At 38.6% G+C, this 18,762-nt stretch overlaps 1 protein-coding gene across 3 annotated transcripts; it reads right to left on the bottom strand.

Annotated features, from left to right (window-relative positions):
* Window positions 1–305: 305 nt before the first annotated feature.
* NDUFA5 (NADH:ubiquinone oxidoreductase subunit A5) lies at window positions 306–18,472 on the bottom strand. Of its 3 annotated transcripts, XR_015162203.1 has the most exons (7): window positions 18,446–18,472; window positions 18,098–18,142; window positions 15,850–15,966; window positions 8,502–8,567; window positions 2,706–2,845; window positions 1,821–1,880; window positions 306–1,045 (listed from the first exon to the last, which is right to left on the bottom strand). XR_015162203.1 is itself a non-coding variant. In XM_086395832.1 (6 exons), exons 1-5 carry the CDS (start codon window positions 18,464–18,466, stop codon window positions 2,744–2,746), a joined length of 351 nt encoding a protein of 116 aa, XP_086251958.1. In that variant the 5' UTR covers window positions 18,467–18,472; the 3' UTR covers window positions 934–1,880; window positions 2,706–2,743. The 3 variants fall into 3 exon arrangements, 2 of the variants coding, with proteins under 2 accessions (XP_086251958.1, XP_086251956.1); XM_086395832.1 differs by having other exon boundaries at window positions 934–1,880; XM_086395830.1 differs by lacking the exons at window positions 306–1,045; window positions 1,821–1,880 and having other exon boundaries at window positions 2,675–2,845.
* Between the last annotated feature and the right edge of the window lie 290 nt (window positions 18,473–18,762).

The raw sequence follows: 18,762 nt of genomic DNA, 5'->3' as shown, positions 1-18,762 counted from the left end.
AAAAGAAATCAGTCCTGAATATTCATTGGAAGGACTGATGCTGAAACTGAAGCTCCAATACTTTGGCCACCTGATGTAAAGAACTGACTCACTGGAAAAGACCTTGATGCTGGGAAAGATTGAAGGCAGGAGGAGAAAGGGACAACAGAGGATGAGATGGTTGGATGGCATCACTGACTCGATGGACATGAGTCTGAGCAGGCTCCAGGAGCTGGTGATGGACAGAGAAGCCTGGCCTGCTGCAGTCCATGGGCTTGCAAAGAGTCAGACACAACTGGGCTACTAAACTGACTGAAGACACAAGAGAAAAACCAGACACATTTTAATAATATGTATTCATGGAAATGACCCAGAAACACCCAATTAACTCAACCAAAATGGCTAAAAACCTGACATTGCATACCATCTTCACCTAAAGACAAAAGAGAATACTACAGGTGTGGGTTGGGAATTCATGGGGAAGACAGCATTTCACAAGTATATAGAAAAACAAATGTTTGGTAAATGTTTGTTAGGCCATAGAGAGTAGGACACTGGAATTTTAAGACTTTGCTAGGTTCCTCCCTGTCTGCACACCTAGTTTGTATTATAGTTATGCATGGTGATAGCTTCCTTCAGAATTTCTTCCAGAGTCTTTAGGCCTTGTTTTCAGCTCAAAATAATCAGCATACCAAAGAGACTTAGTGGGGTAGCGTGTTTTACTCCTCTACAATTTGTGACTTCTGTTTTAAATAAACCTCTTCATCCTCCTCTAAACCAACTCTTACCTTCTCATTTACTTTTCTCATAAAATTACTGTAATTGTATTTTAGGCTGTAATCCCACTGAGTACTGAGCTTCAAAGGAAATTCTGCCCTCAAATGCAAAATACTCATGGTATGTTCAATGATTTGCTGTTCTACCCTAGACCCCAGAACATGCTTGCACCGGTGGTTTCTTTAACTTCTATTTATTGATATAACCATAGAAGCTGGAAGAAAAAGAAAAGGCTGATATTAGCCTACATGTGGGAATTTTCTTCTACGGAGCACTGTTGATTTTCTCCCTTAGAAGAATAAAAAAAAAAAAGTGAGATTAGCAACTACCTTCCAGTGATTGAGGTCTGATATATTAATAGATAACTGGGGAATTGGCAAGGGTTCAAGATCTAATGTCCTCTTTCTGCAGTTAAAGAACATTAAGTCCTGCAAGACCTAAAGATTTTGGCCTCTTGAGAATAATGAAAATGATCTTCAATTTATGGAAGAGTAGCTTGTGAAACAGGACACAGACTCTCCGGAATACCATCTTGCTTGTCAGAAGGCATTAGAAGAGCTGGTCCTGTGGGAAGGCTCATTTGAAAAGCCTGCTGAAGCACCAGGTAAAGGACCTTAACATCTGAAGGCAACCCAACAAGTCTTGCCCTTGTAGTATAGGTCCCCAAATCTGCTACGGGAAGAATCTGGTGACAAGACCAAGGTGGACCTGAAGGAGCAGCCCGTAGCAAGTGAGAGGCAGGCCCACAGCTGGGTTGACCACAGAGAAGACGGTCAACTTCTTGTTGACCCACTTGTGCCCCACTTTGCAAATGTGGACCAGGCAGCCCTCAGGGAAGCCAGCTCAGACATGGAGGCCAACAGGCTGCTCACTCCTGGCCCCACCAGCAGCACTGAATAATGTTAGCTGCCTTCGATGGTGAAAAAAAATAAAAATAAAAATACTACCTTTGAAGGTAAGAACTACCAAATTTAAGTATTTAGACATGAGAGGCAGCTATTAACAAAAACAAAAGGTGAGGACAAATGAAAAGTAATTTTATTTTTGTTTAACCTTAAACTTACCAAACTGCTTCTTTCTTTGAACAGCAGTTATCTTCTGTTTGATATCCAACTGCACTTACACTGAAAAGTAGTGAAAACTACTTAACGATTCCACTTTGAAGTTATAAGCATACAACTAAGATGTTTTGAATATAAGCCTATCTGTATGTCATTTCCTTGGAGAAGGAAATGGCAACCCACTCCAGTGTTTTTGCCTGAAGAATCCCAGGGACGGGGGAGCCTGGTGGGCTGCCGTCTATGGGTCGCACAGAGTCGGACATGACTGAAGCAACTTAGCAGTAGCAGTAGCAGTATGTCAGATAAACTTTAGGAACTCTTAGTGTCTCTTCTTTTACAGAAATTCTCCCTCTATCCTGATATATTTTGGTTATCAAGAAAACTAAAGACTAAGGGCCAGAAAACTAATTTCCTTAAATGAGACAAAAGTTTTTCCAACTACTACTATAAATAAAAATCTTTCTTTCAAATACAAAATCAATTTTCCCAAGTGTACACTGAATTCTAATTTGATGGTTTCTTCCTTACTACTTCACTTTAAACAGTGACCTATTAATTTGTTTAAACAACAATAATAATTATCTGTTTTTCCAGAATAAAAATTAAATCATCTGTTAAAGATACTACTAAAAATACTTCACCTTTCGAATACAGCCCCTACACTATGATCTATTGGAATTTTTCCAATTAAGTTTCAATCTTCCCACAACCTATTTTTTTTTTTTTAATTACCTTTGAAATAACTTGAATGCTCTACAAATCAAAAACTGAATTCACAAATTACCATCATCAACTTTAACAAGTCGCTTAAATGTGTTTTGTATCAGTTATCTTGATGATAAGATAATAGGGAAACATTTTTTAACATATAACAGAATATTTAATTACATCAGTCTCCTATCAACAGATAAGTTAGTTAATGCTGTTTATATTGGCCATTTCCATTGGCTGGCTGGAGGCTCTTCCACTAAAGGCTCCCATGGTTTCCACTGGATCATTTTTCTTGCCAGACTTAGTTCGTTTTCAGCCTGTTAATAAAAGATTTTTAAAAGATCATTTGATTATATTGTTTAGTAGGTATTTACCATAGCTAATAACTGAAATATAACTATTTAGAAGTACTTCGTACATGTTAATACCTAATAAGCTGTTTCATCATCAAATGTGGAACATACTTAAATAAATTACCTTCATCATGAGTGAGAAAGGATGGCATTTGATTTTTCTGTTTAATTAAAATTTGCTTTTAGAGTGTTCAAAATTTAGTTGGTGAGTAAAGGATCCATGACATACACATATAACTAAAACAAAACTAAAAATATCATTACCTTTACTAGCTGTCATACTCAATTTTCTGATGAATGTAAAAAAAAAAAAAAAAAACTAGTCACAGTCTACCTAACTGATTTCATGATCCATAATAATGTTAGACCAACAATATGTAAAGCAGAGATCTACAGAATATAATAATAGAACAGTTATATTTTTATTCATCAATTGAATCAGTTTCCTTAATCAGATTATGCTACATTTATTTTCCTTTTAAACACAATTATAACATATTTAACAAATATATTTTAGTTATCTTTTTGCTTCACATTATTTTCTACAGCAAAAGATCTATGACAACTCTGGCCACTAGAAGAACACTGGAGAAGGCAATGGCACCCCACTCTAGTACTCTTGCCAGGAAAATCCCATGGATGGAGGAGCCTGGAAGGCTGCAGTCCATGGGGTTGCTGAGGGTCGGACACGACTGAGCGACTTCACTTTCACTTTTCACACATTGGAGAAGGAAATGGCAACCCACTCCAGTGTTCTTGGCTGGAGAATCCCAGGGACGGGGGAGCCTGGTGGGCTGCCGTCTATGGGGTCACACAGAGTTGGACACGTCTGAAGTGACTTAGCAGCAGCAGAACACTGCTGAACACTTGTCAGAATATGAGAGAAGGAATTCAAACACAGAACGAGTGCTTAGTTTCTATGCCAGTGATGTAGAACAGGCACATACATTTAGTGGTAACAGTCTAAAATGTATACAAACAATGAGCTAAAGAATCAATTCAGCTCACTCAGTTGTGTCCAAATCTTTGCAACCCCATGGAGTGCAGCACACCAGGCCTCCCTGTCCTTCACCAACTCCCGGAGTTCACTCAAACTCATGTCCATCAAGTCGGTGATGCCATCCAATCATCTCATCCTCTGTCGTCCCCTTCTCCTCCTGCCCTCAATCTTTCCCTTCATCTTTTCCAGTGAGTCAGTTCTTCGCATCAGGTGGCCAAAGTATTGGAGTTTCAGCTTCAGTATCAGTCCTTCCAATGAATATTCAGGTATTGATTTCCTTTAGGATGGATGGTTCAATCTCCTTGGAGTCCAAGGAGTCTTCCCCAACACCAAAGTTCAAAAGCATCAATTCTTCAGTGCTCAGCTTTCTTTATATTCCAACTCTCACATCCATACAGGACTGGTGGAAAAATCATAGCTTTGACTAGACGGACCTTTGACGGCAAGGTCATGTCTCTGCTAATATACTGTCTAGGTTTGTCATAGCTTTTCTTCCAAGAAGCAAGCGTCTTTTAATTTCATGACTGCAGTCACCATCTGTGTGATTTTGGAGCTGCTGCTGCTGCTGCTGCTGCTAAGTTGCTTCAGTCGTGTCCGACTGTGCGACCCCACAGACGGCAGCTCACCAGGCTCTGCCGTCCCTGGGATTCTCCAGGAAAGAACACTGGAGTGGGTTGCCATTTCCTTTTCCAATGCATGAAAGTGAAAAGTGAAAGTGAAGTCGCTCAGTAAGTGTCTGACTCTTCGTGACCCCATGGACTGCAGCCTATTAGGCTCCTCTGTCCATGGGATTTTCCAGGCAAGAGTACTGGAGTGGGTTGCCATTGCCTTCTCTGATTTTGGAGCACCCCACCCCACAAAAAAATAAATTTTCTCATTGTTTCCATTGTTTCCCCTCTATTTTCCATGAAGTAATGAGACTGGATGCAATTATCTTTTTTTGAATGTTGAGTTTTAAGCCAGCTTTTTCACTCCCCTCTTTCACTTTCAAGAGGCTCTTTAGTTCCTCTTCACTTTCTGCCATAAGAATGGTATCATCTGCATATCTGAGGTTATTGATATTTCTCCTGGCAATCTTGATTCCAGTTTGCACTTCATCCAGCCCGATATTATGCATGATGTACTCTGCATAAGAGTTAAACAAACAGGGTGACAACATACAGCCTTGGCGTACTCCTTTCCCGATTTGGAACCAGTCTGTTGTTCCATGTCCGGCTCTAACTGTTGCTTCCTGACCTGCATACAGATTTCTCAGGAGGCAGGTCAGGTGGTCTGGTATTCCCTTCTCTTTAAGAATTTTCCACAGTTTGTTGTGATTCACACAAAGGCTTTGGCGTAGTCCATAAAGCAGAAGTAGATGTTTTTCTGGAATTCTGTTTTTTCGATCATCCAACAGATGTTGGCAATTTGATATCTGGTTCCTCTGCTTTTTCTAAATCCAGCTTGAACATCTGGAAGTTGATGGTTGAAGCCTGGCTTGGAGAATTTTAAGCATTACTTAACTAGTGAGTGAAATGATTGCAACTGTGCAGTGGTTGAACATTCTCTGATATTGCCCTTCTTTGGGACTGGAATGAAAACTGACCTTTTCCAGTCCTATGGCCACTGCTGAGTTTTCCAAATTTGCTGGCATACTGAGTGTAGCACTTTCACAGCATCATCTTTCAGGATCTGAAATAGCTCAACTGGAATTCTATCACCTCCACTAACTTTGTTCGTAGTGATGTTCCCTAAGGCCTATTTGACTTGACATTCCAGGATGTCTGGCTCTAGGTGAGTGATCACATCATCATGAAGATCTTTTCTGTATAGTTCTTCTGTGTATTCTTGCCACCTCTTCTTAATACCTTCTGCTTCTATTAGGTCCATACCATTTCTGTCCTTTATTGAGCCCATCTTTGCATGAAATATTCCCTTGTATCTCTAATTTTCTTGAAGAGATCTCTAGTCTTTCCCAGTCTATTGTTTTCCTCTATTTCTTTGCATTGATTGCTGAGGAAGGCTTTCTTATCTCTCCTTGCTATTCTCTGGAACTCTGCATTCAAATGGGTATATCTTTCCTTTTCTCCTTTGCCTTTCACTTCTCTTCTTTTCTCAGCTATTTGTAAGGCCTTCTCAAACAACCATTTTGCCCTTTTGCATTTCTTTTTCTTGGGGATGATTTTGATCACTGCTTCCAATACAATGTCAGAAACCTCCATCCATAGTTCTTCAGGTACTCTGTCTATCAGATCTGATCTCTTAAATCTATTTGTCATTTCCACTGTATAATCATAAGGGGTTTGATTTAGGTCATACTTGAATGGTCTAGTGGTTTTCCTGACTTTCTTCAATTTAAGTCTGAATTTGGCAATAAGAAGTTCATGATCTGAGCCACAGTCAACTCGCAGTGTTGTTTCTGCTGACTGTACAGAGCTTCTCCATCTTTGGCCACAAAGAATATAATCAATCTGATTTCAGTATTAACCATCTGGTGATGTTCATGTGTAGTTTTCTCTTGTGTTGTTGGAAAAGGGTGTTTGCTATGAGCAGTGCGTTCTCTTGGCAAAATCTGTTAGCCTTTGCCCTGCTTCATTTTGTACTCCAAGGCCAAATTTGTCTTGTTATTCCAGGCATCTTTTGAGTTCCTCCTTCTGCAATCCAGTCCCCTATGATGAAAAGAACATCTTTCTTGGGTGTTAGTTCTAGAACGTCTTATAGGTCTTCACAGAACTCCAGAGTTATCTGGGATCAGAGGTATTTATTGCTGAAATTGGGAAAATACTGATTAAAAATGTCCCTTATTAAAAATATCCTTTATTAAAAATAAAAGAGTGCTCTTTTTCTGACTGCCCTGTAGCCTGTTTCTCTTGAACACTCATCTTTCTCTATTTCCCCAAGTGACAGCAGGCTGGGCAGGGTTGTTGTTGATTAGTAGAGAAGTTGTCTCCAATTCTGTTGCAAACCCATGAGCTGTGGCCCACCACGCTCCTCCGTCCATGGGATTTTCCAGGCAAGAATATGGAGTGGGTTGCCATTTCCTTCTTCAGAGGATCTTCCCAAGCCAGGGATTGAACCTGTGTTTCCTACATTGGCAGGTGGTTTATTTGCCACCGAGCCACTTGGGAAGCCCAGGCTGGGGAAGGTCCATGTCCTTAAATATAACTGAGGTCAGCCCTATCTCATGGAGCTCAACTCAGCTACATGTAGCTCCACTCCCTCCCTCTTCTCCGGCCTTCTTATTTTTCTCATACTGGCCCTCTAGAAATGGGCTGTCCAATAACGTAGCCACTTCCTACCTATGACTATTGAGAGAGTACTAAAAATATAGCTAGTTCAAATTCAGATGTGCTGAGAGTATAAAATACATCCCAGATTTTAAACACTCAGTATTCAAAAAACTTTTTCAGTGTCTTACTTTCTATATTGATGATATGTTTCAATGATATTTTAGATCTCTTAGGTTAAATAAAACATTATTAAAATGAATTTGACCCTAATATTGCCCATGAAGATGTAAGACTTATACAGCTAACTTAAAAATACTTAGTGTACCCTAAGACTTTAATTGCATGATAAATTAATGTATCAACTAAACTAAAGTCAAGATCCAAGTGAAATCAGATATAAAAGAGGAACAGGAGGAAAACAGTAAGTGTGCAGCAAGTTCCCACAATACTATATCTAGTACCATATTCCACCCAGCAAAGGAATAGAAAGGCCAAGAAGACAGACCTTTGAGTGACTGAAACAGTCTCCATTCATAGAAAGCTATCTGAATGCTCCATTCCTCTTTTAGGAGAGACCTCCAACAATTCTTTTGAATTTGTGTATCATTGGTATATCATTGTATATCACGTATATCACTGTACAATTGTATATATGTCATTGGTAATATACTTTGATAAAAAGGAAGAAAAAATAATAAATGGTTACAGTTTTTAAAAATATTAAATGAAACACAGTTGAATGTTTATTAGATTCTTATAAGGGGAAGACATTCTAAAGCTATAATATTGGCAAAGAGAGCAGATTGTAGGGGAAGTGAGAAAGGGGAAGGTGATTTTACCAAATAAAAAATTTTAAAATCTCTAAATATGGGAGAAAATATTCAACTAAAATCAAAAGGCAAAGATAGACTTAAAAAAAAAAAAAACAGATAATATAGCAAAAATTAAAGGCTAATATTTTATTACAAAAAAAAAGCTTGGGACTTCCCTGGCCTTCCAGTGATTGGGATTTCATGATTCTACTGGACGGGGTGCAGGTTTGATCCCTGGTTGGGGAATTAAGATACCTTCATGCCATGCAACACAGTCAAAAAAAAAAAAACTCAAAAAGAAAATATAAAGAGAAACACAGTAAAAACATTAAAGATATAATTTACAAAATATGAAATACAAAACAAAGACATGCAGTATAAAAATTTAACCTTCAATAGTCAAAATGATAATAAATATTTAACTGACAAGCATGTCAGAAGTATGTATTTGCTTATGTGACTAGTCTTATATTTGATGAGTTGATATAAATTAAAAATTTTAGTTTTCCTTTCTTTCTGGAAAGTCAGTTTTATACCTCTATACATTGTGCCTTTGAACACTTAAAGCCAAATATCTGAATGCTCAATTTTTTCTTTACCTGAAGAATCACCTCTTCTATTTGGCCACCCTGCAGTCGCTCTTCTAGTTTTTTAACATCAGGTTCCTATAATTTAAGGAGAAAAGAGAAAAACATATTTAAACAAAGCAGCACAAAAAGCAATTAATGTGACAGACATAATTAACTTTTCTTTCACTGTACCGTTGCTACTTTTTACCAAATATCTGGTGAAAAGCCATTTTGTCTCTCTACTATTTTATTGCTTTTCTGTCTTAATATTAAAAGGGTTAAACATTTAATGATATGCTTATCAAGGGTAAGAATATGATGTTTAATTCAGTTTTTCTGAAATAGAGATTTTAAATAATGCTTTATTCTCTGAGTATTTCCTATCCCTTAAACATTAGCATTAAAAATAAATGCTACCCTATGACCCAGAACTCTACTCCTAGATAGATATCAAACAGAAATGCGTAGTACATTAATCAAATGACAGGTTCAAGAATGTTCAAAGTAGCACAAATTACAGCTCCAAACTAAAAACAATCCAAATGACCATAAATAATAGAATAAATTATTATATTTGAATATAATACCATAGAGCAAGAGGATGAACAAACTAAAACTGTTCACAACACAGATAATTCTCTCAAACATAATATTAAGCAAAAGAAACCAAATACATAATGATGATTCCACTCATAAAAAGTTCAAAACCAGGCAAAATGAATTTCTGGTATTAGAGGTAAGAAGAGTAGCTATCTTTAGGAGGGTAATAACCTTGAGGGTAAAGAGAGGGTTTGGGCATTCTGGAATTGTTCTCTTTTTTGATTTGGTGTTGACACGTGGATTGCTTTGTGAAAATACATCAAGTTCTATACTTATGACTTCTGCACATTGATTTCTGTATATTATTCAATAAAAGGTTTTGTAAAGAGAGATGTTAATATAGTAACTAGAACATTCAATAACATATATTTATTTTCTAGTAAACTACACTTTTTGAGAGTCAGAAACCATGTCCTATATATACATGTGCAAATGTAAACAGGGTATTTTCTTGGCTTAATAAATAGAATGAAAAGAGGGAGGGGAAAAAGAAGTTATTTTCTATAGGAACTGGCATCTGTCTCAGGGCGTCTGCTGGCTGACCCAAGGCATCTGTATGCCATGTTCCTCCACTTTCATCAAAGTCCTCACTCATACATCTTAATGGGGAGTACTCTGATAATGTATACAGTGGTAGGCTGGAACAATGCCACACAAAATGCACGTGAACTAGTCCCTGGAATCAGTGAATGTTACCTTATATGGCAAATACTTTGCAGATATGAGTACAGATCTTGGAATGGGGAGATTATCCTAGATTATCTGAATGGGCCCTAAATATGAATACAATCATATGTATCCTTGTAAGATAGAGGCAGTGAAGAAAGTAATGTGGCCACAAAGGCAAAGACTGGAATGACTTAGTCATAAGCCAAGGAATACCAAAAGTCCACCACTCCTTAAAGAGGCAAGGAATGAATTCTGTCCTAGAACCTCCAAAGGGAGTGCAGGCCTGCTGACACCTTGACTTGGGCCCTAATACTACTCATTTTAGACTTCTGGCTTCCAGAAATGCAAGACAATAAATTTCTGTTGTTTTAACTCACCAAGGTTGTTGTAATTTGTTATAGCAGTCATAGGAAACTAATACATACTGTAACACCCCTCATCACCCTAGTACCTCCTATACATCATTCTTCCTTCCTTAATTTCCTTCACTTTATACTACATTCTAACATACTATGTATGCAATGTACTTCTTTATTCACTTATTTATTTACTTGCCTCCCATCATTAGTGTATAATCTCCAAGGCAGGAATTTTTATGTTTTGTTCATTGCCATGTAGGCACTAGCTTCCATGCCCAGAACCATATGTGGTATGTGACAGACATGCAGTAAGTGTCTCCTGAATACATACAAAATAGAAAAGGAAAAAGAAAGCAGATGAATGGTTTGATTAAGACTGTTTTAACTCAAAATGACTGAGCTATGAAGCCTAAAAAGGGAAGCTGGTCATTACTGTAAAGACCTAAGAGGAAGAATATAAAGAAGAAAAGGAATATTCAACATTATTTTCAACTCAGGAAAAACTTGTTTTGGGAAAAACAATTGAAAATTTGTCTTACTTGAGTCAATAATGTGATTTTTATTTACTAACAGTGTAATGCCACCAAGCTTAATAAGGTACCATGGACTGAATGCTCCCTATATGCTTGCAACTGTGTTAAGAAACTGTACATATATCACCCATTCAGTGCTAACAAGTGATGAATGAAGGTATTATTATACCTGTTATAGATGAAATTGAGACAGAAAATGGGCCATATGCCAACTCACCAAGTAAGTATTAGACCTGAGATGAAAATTTTGCAAAGGCCACAAACCAATGCTTTTCACCACTATGCTATTACTATCTCCCTAGTATAATCTGGGGGAAAAAATTTATTTTTATTTTAAATTTAGTAAATATAAACTTTATAATCATTATAACAGTCAGTGAAGATTCTATGGCTCTATTAGGGGGTGTAAAATCTGTGCTGATTTTATCAAACAGGTTTCAGCAATACAGATATTATTAATACACAGTGCTTGATGTTCTTAAAAAATATTTGTAATACGCACTTTGGATAAACAAACATTTCTAAGAAACTTATTAAATGTCAGGCATTAAGCTAGATTTTTGAGATAAAAAGAAAAATGCAATCTACAAGTAGCTTATAGACTACTGCTGCTGCTGCCAAGTCACTTCAGTCGTGTCCGACTCTGTGTGATCCCGTAGACAGCAGCCCACCAGGCTCCCCCGTCCCTGGGATTCTCCAGGCAAGAACACTGGAGTGGGTTGTCATTTCCTTCTCCAATGCATGAAAAGTGAAAAGTGAAAGGGAAGTCACTCAGTCGTGTCCAACTCTTAGCGACCCCATGGACGGCAGCCTACCAGGCTCCTCCGTCCATGGGATTTTCCAGGCAAGAGGACCGGAGTGGGTTGCCATCGCTACAGACGTTATAAAAGGCTTCACAGAGGAAGCAACAGATCTTGAGAGCTGAGCAAGAACTGCCTGGCAGAGAAAGTAAGGTTATTATAGGAAGGAGGAACAGAAAATACAAAGAAACCAAAAATAAAATCACATGGAATTCATATAACTGTCAACAGGCTTGCGTTAGTGAAGCATAGTGTACAAAACAGGAAACGACAAGGTAAGATTGAGAAGATAACTGACAGCCAGATCTTAGGGGGCTTCCAAACAATGATAAGGGCTTTATTCCCTATGCCACTGGTTCCCAAACCTGGCTGTACAGCAACATCATGCAGATAAAGGTAGCTAGATGGTTAAACAGGCCAAGCATAAATTCTTAAACTCAGCCTTTGAGAAAACACCAAACAGGAAACCAAAATAAAATATGATGGAACTACACACAGCCAATTTAGTTATAAGACAACTGAAATAAGACAACAGTCAGAGAAAAGAATTTTAGAACTAAATGAAAGCAGTAACAGTGAACTATTCTTTGCCTGACACTGGCAAAAGTAAAGGGAACAAAAGGATAAGTTTTCTTTTAAGGTAAGAAAAAGCTAAATACATTTTGAGGTTAATTGAAAGATGATGATAAAATGGAGACTAAAAGAAAAACAAAGAAATAATTAAAGGGGGAAAAGGTTACAGGGAAAAACAAAAGATAAGACTCTACACATGGACATCACCAGACGGTCAATACCAAAATCAGATCAATTATATTCTTTGCGGCCAAAGATGAAGAAGCTCTATACAGTCAACAAAAACAAGACTGTGAGCTGACTGTGGCTCATCAGATCATGAACTCCTTATTGCCAAATTCAGACTTAAATTGAAGAAAGTCAGGAAAACCACTAGACCATTCAGGTATGACCTAAATCAAACCCCTTATGATTATACAGTGGAAATGACAAGTAGATTCAAGGGATCAGATCTGATAGACAGAGTGCCTGAAGAACTATAGATGGAGGTTTTGACACTGCACAGGAGGCAGTGATCAAAACCATCCCCAAGAAAAAGAAATGCAAAAAGGCAAAATGGTTGTTTGAGAAGGCCTTACAAATAGCTGAGAAAAGAAGAGAAGTGAAAGGCAAAGGAGAAAAGGAAAGATATACCCATTTGAATGCAGAGTTTCAGAGAACAGCAAGGAGAGATAAGAAAGCCTTCCTCAGCAATCAATGAAAAGAAATAGAGGAAAACAATAGAATGGGAAAGACCAGAGATCTCTTCAGGAAAATTAGAGATACAAGGGAATATTTCATGCAAAGATGGGCTCAATAAAGGACAGAAATGGTATGGACCTAATAGAAGCAAAAGGTATTAAGAAGAGGTGGCAAGAATACACAGAAGAACTATACAAAAAAATCTTCACGACCCAGATAATCACGATGGGGTGATACTCACCTAGAGCCAGACATCCTGGAATGCCAAGTCAAGTGGGCCTTAGGAAGTATCACTACGAACAAAGCTAGTAGACGTGATGAAATTCCAGGTGAGCTATTTCAGATCCTGAAAGATGATGCTGTGAAAGTGCTGCACTCAATATGCCAGAAAATTTGGACAACTCAGCAGTGGCCACAGGACTGGAAAAGGTCAGTTTTCATTCCAGTCCCAAACAAAGGCAATGCCAAAGAATGCTCAAACTACTGCACAATTGCACTCATCTCACATGCTACCAAAGTAATGCTTAAAATTCTCCAAGCCAAGCTTCAACAGTACATGAACCATGAACTTCCAGATGCTCAAGCTATATTTAGAAAAGACAGAGGAACCAGAGATCAAATTGCCAACATCCGTTGGATCATCGAAAAAGCAAGAGAGTTTCAGAAAAACATCTACTTCTGCTTTATGGACTACGCCAAAGCCTTTGACTGTGTAGATGACAACAAACTGTGGAAAATTCTTAAAGAGAAGGGAATACCAGACCACCTGACCTGCCTCCTGAGAAATCTGTATGCAGGTCAAGAAGCAATAGTTAGAACTGGACATGGAACAATAGACTGGTTCCAAATAGGAAAAGGAGTACGTCAAGGCTGTATATTGTCACATTGCTTATTTAACTTACATGCAGAGTATATCATGAGAAACGCTGGGCTGGATGAAGCACAAGCTAGAATCAAGACTGCTGGGAGAAATAACAATAACCTCAGATATGACACCACCCTTATAGCAGAAAGCGAAGAAGAACTAAAGAGCCTCTTGATGAAAGTGAAAGTGGAGAATGACAAAGTTGTCTTAAAACTCAACATTCAAAAAACTAAGATCATGGCATCAGGCCCCATCACTTCATGGCAAACATATGGGGAAAAAATGGAAAAAGTGACTGACTTTATTTTTTTTGGCTCCAAATCACTGCAGATGATGACTGCAGCCATGAAATTAAAAGATGTTTGCTCCTTGGAAGAAAAGTTATGACCAATCTAGACAGCATATTAAAAAGCAGAGACATTACTTTGCCAACAAAGCTCTGTCTAGTCAAAACTATGGTTTTTCCAGTAGTCATGTACAGATGTGAGAGTTGGACCATAAAGAAAGCTGAGGGCCAAGAATTTATGCTTGTGAACTGTGGTGTTGAAGAAGACTCTTGAGAATTCCTTGGACTTCGAGGAGGAGATCCAATCAGTCCATTCTAAAGGAAATCAGTCCTGAATACTCATTGGAAGGACTGATGCTGAAGCTGAAACTCCAACACTTTAGCCACCTGATGCAAAGAACTGACTCATTGGAAAAGGCCCTGATGATGGGAAAGATTGAAAGTGGGAAGAGAAGGGGTGACAGAGGATGAGATGGTTGGATGGCATCACCAACTCAATGAACATGAGTCTGAGTAAATTCCGGGAGTTGGTGATTGACAGGGAGGCCTAACGTGCTGCAGGCCATGGGGTCGCAAAGAGTCAGACACAATTGAGCAACTGAACTGAACTGAAGGTTATGGAGAAGGAAAAGCAGAGAAAGAGTAGAATACACAGATGAAGAGGTTCACCTCATGAAGAAAAAAAAAAAAAGTGAAATTTCTTATTTAGAGATGGGAGAAAATGCATCAGCCCGTTTTCCTTAGAGAGGAATTGAAAAGAAATGTTAATATCTCCCTTAGATACATAAAATCTGCAAATTACTTCCAGATCTGCCAAGATAAGAACAGAAGTTCCAAATCAAATTGCACTGTTTTGCCATATACCTGCAGAAAATATAAGAATTTCCTCTGGACTACAGAGGTTGGTGATCTAATAATAAGAAAACTTTATTAGGGCCACTTACTACATACATGTAAATTACTTTGGGGATTTATGGACACTACTTTGGATAATAACAAAAGTCCATGAAATAACTGCTAGTGTGGAAATTTACCAAGAGTGCAATATAGTTTGTTCTAAAAGAAGTGGCAGCAGTCTATTGTGTGCCTGTCTAGGGTCTACGATCCAGAAGCTGTAAAATGCTTCTATTAGTCTACCTGGGCTGCCATAACAAAATACCATACATACCATACACAGACTGGATGGCTCAAATGAGAAAAATTTATTTTCTCACAATTCTGGAGACTGGAGTCCAAGGCCAAGGTACAACAGAGTCAGTTTCTGGTGGGAGCTTTCTTCATGGCTTATACACATTGACCTTCTTGCTGTGTCCTTACATGGCAAAGAATGCCAACTCTCTGGTGTCTCTTCTTCAAACAAGAACTCTCTGGTGTCTCTTCTTATAAGGACACTAATCCTATTGGATCAGGTACCACTCTTATGCTCTCATTAATCTTAATTACTCCGCACTGGAGGTTGGGGCTTCAAAATATGAATCTGGGAGGACACATTCAGTCCATAACAATGCTCAATATAATTTCTGGCAGTTAAGAAACTAACTTGGTCCTCTTTTTTTTTGGTAACAAAGCACTTTTTAAAATAGCTAGTCCTGACAGGTGTTAAACACAACATATATATATTTTTTCCATTTTGCTTTCACTCTTCTCTACTCTTAAAACTAGAAAAGTGAAATAAAGATTGATGTATCGATATATAAGAGGTAAAGATCAATAAAGGACTTGACAGGTAACAGAGATAAAAGAAAGTTATAATGTTAATGTAAGGAAGGGACTTGATCTTATTCTTTCAATCCTGTGTTTAGTAGTGCTTGTGATATAAAAAGTATTCAGGTAGACAGGAGTCTGATGAATGAAAGGGAGAAACAATGGAAGAAACACATGAAAGGAAGGAGATTAGAAATGAGAGAGGAAAGTGTGCAGAAAATGCAAAAAGTAATCAAGTGAATTTGCTTTGTTAAATGCTGCACTGCATACCAAAAATCCTAGAAAAACAAACCAAGTTAGCTACTTACCGCTTTAACCATACTCAGCTTCTCATTTGTAATCTGTTCTGTATACTTTCTATATGCTGCATTTTTAGGGATGTGTCCAAGAACATCAAGAATTTTTGTATACAATATTTTTAGCCTCTGAAAAGACAACATACATATTTCCAGTTTAAAATATCACCAAAGATTTAAAAGTTTCACAGATGATATTAAAAAAAAAAAAAATTCACACCTGTTTTTAAAGAAAGCATTATTCCTTGCTGCAATTTCTTATTTATGCTTATCTACCCCCTTTCGCTGCTGCCACTTAGTCACTCAGGTGTGTCCAACTCCTTGCGACCCTTTGGACTGTAGCCCACAGTCTGCTGTATCCATGGGATTTCCCAGGTAAGAATACTAGGGTGGGTTGCCATTTACTCCTCCAGGGGATCTTCCCCATCCAGGGATCAAACCCTGGTCTCCTGCATTGGCAGATGGATTCTTTATCACTGAGCCACAGGAAAGTTAATTTAGCAGATCTGAATTCACAACAGTACATTAATAGTAAGTATAATCATAAACATACCAACTAATGAAGAATTTTTCCTTATTATTTCTTTGTATTTGAAATTTGTTTTAAAGTGTATAACACCATAGGTGCAATATCTAATTTCATTCATATATATTCACCATATATATGAATAAACAAAACCAATCTTGAGGGCCTCTAAGAACCATTTTTATTAAAAAGTACTCTGCATATTTAGACTTTATACTTGACGATGATGTTCCATAATAGAGAGTATTTTACTATACTAATGTAGAGCTTGTCAGATAACATATAATCTGAATTGTGTGTGAGGGGGGTGGTTTAACCTCATTTTTAAATTTAAGGGTATGAAAATACAAGGTCTTGTAAGAGACTTAGGTTCTAAAATGGGGGTGTTAATAACATCAATTTCAAAGGATCCTGTATAACTTAGAACAGTACCTGGCACACGTAAGTTTCAATAAATAATAGCATTATTATTCTATTGGGGAAAGAGAGTCCATCAGCAGATATCAGAGAAGGTTTCCTAGAAAAGGCAGCATCTGAGACAGACTGGAGGGATGGCAGGACTGAGACACTTGAAGATGTTAGAAAAGGCAATCTTACACACTGACTTCCCTCGTGGCTCAGACAGTAAAGCCTCTGTCTACAATGTGGGAGACCTGGGTTCGATCCCTGGGTTGGGAAGATCCCCTGGAGAAGGAAGTGGCTACTCACTCCCTTCTGGCCTGGAGAATTCCATGGACAGAGGAGCCTGACAGGTCCCGGGCGGCGCAAAGAGTTGGACATGACTGAGCAAATAACACACACACACACACACACACATTGAAATGGTAATATTTTGATGTGTTGGTTAAAATATATATATTATCCTTTCTTTATTAAAAAAGTAATTCCTAGAAAATTTTGAACTATTAATACAAACATAGTTTACATTTATGACTTGCATTATATTTTCATTGCACAGCATGAGGCTAGAGTTTAGTACACACAGGAAATGCTTAGGAGATAAGTTTAGAGGAAAAGCGAATCAGGTTGTATGTGGGTTCTGCATGTCAAAGAAAGCATTTGGGCTTTATTCTGTGGGCAATTAAAAGATTTATGGAAATTCTGATTAGATGTGTGCCTCAGAAAAATTAATCTGGCAGTAGCCAGTTAAAAAAATGATAAAGGAGCAAGACCAGTAACAAAGTTGTTGCAATTCTCTAAACAAGAACAAGGGACTAAACTGTGGTAATGACAGTAGGAAAAGGAAAAAAAGAGAGAGATGGCGTGATTATGCAGGGAGGGAAAAGATCAAGGGAGGGTTTTTGTTTTTTTATGGAAGCATGACAATATTAGCGGTAAAGTCCCACTAGAAGGGAAAACTGATGACAAAAGGGGGCAACTCCTGGAGAACTATCTTAGTAATCCAAAGTGTATAGAATCCAAGGCACTTAAGAAAAGTGAGGCAGGGGAGACGGGTGGAAAAATGGGGAGAACACTCACAAAAGTACAAGTGACAACACGAGAATGCCTCGGGAAAAAATCAACAAGAAAAGTGATTTGAGAAAGAGATCATGGCAACAAAAACATAAAAAGTGGCACCAAATCAACTTAGTACTAAATAGCGCTATTGTCTTAAGAGCTCACGCCGACTTGAAATCCGGAGCCGGAAACATCCGTATTCCGTTAACCACTCAAAAAACAAGGTCGCGGGGCTCTAGGCTTCCTTGGAAACTCAGGAAGGAAAGAGGTACATACCTCATGTGGAGTTTCACAAACAGCCAATCCCACCAGGCCAGTGGTCTGTTCAAAAACCAAGCAAGATTCAGGCTGTTAACTACAATTCCGACGGTTCCCACGTTAAGAAAAGCAAAACCATCACTGTCTTGGCTAAAACTGGCCTAAAACCAGCTACCGGTGTCTCAAAACCTCTGGTTCGGAGTTTTTCCTGCCTCTCCAATCGAGGCCGCTAAACTGGTCACCCCTAGGGGCACAGCAAAATGAGTCTCCAAGAATTACCGTTACCCGCACCAGTTCAGGCCACCACCCGCGGACTGACTCCATTCCCGCAGTCTAAACTACAGCAGTGACCTCCACCCGTCTCACCTTCTTCAGCAAGCCCGCCATGACAGCGCCGAGAAGCCGGGACGCGCGGCCCTCTGGGAGCCTCTCTCAGACCCGCTCAATCCACCGCCGAGGCCGCCTCTCCGTCACCTTGGAAACAGCTTGGCCCCGCCCGCTGAGGCTCTGCCGGGGAGCAAAAGGCGTTGCACCGCCCACTCCTATGCGAAAAATTGATGTCTGAGCAAGGAGTGCACAAGTCTCTCAATCAAGCACAATCAGGGAAAGAGTTCTCTTAAATGTCTCTCGTCTCAGTTCCTGTACCTTTACAAAGATCTATTGAACATCCATTGTGTGTTAGT

The sequence above is a fragment of the Bos grunniens genome, chromosome 4, assembly GCF_055505025.1.
Source record: "Bos grunniens cultivar Pamir isolate PY7600 chromosome 4, Bosgru_T2T1.0, whole genome shotgun sequence".
In the NCBI taxonomy this organism is placed as follows: Eukaryota; Metazoa; Chordata; class Mammalia; order Artiodactyla; family Bovidae; genus Bos; species Bos grunniens.
The sequence above is the reverse complement of the archived record's forward strand: the minus strand, read 5'-3'. Positions and strand labels throughout refer to the sequence as shown.

Bases quoted from the DNA above. Each gene is read 5' to 3' on its own strand.
- NDUFA5 (XM_086395832.1), bottom strand. From the start codon at position 18,466: ATGGCGGGCTTGCTGAAGAAG. The intron at 15,967-18,097 runs GTATGTACCTCT...TTGTCTTTTCAG, and splicing joins TTTGTGAAACTCCACATGAG to AGGCTAAAAATATTGTATAC. The intron at 2,846-8,501 runs GTAAAGAAAAAA...TTTTATTAACAG, and splicing joins TAGAAGAGGTGATTCTTCAG to GCTGAAAACGAACTAAGTCT.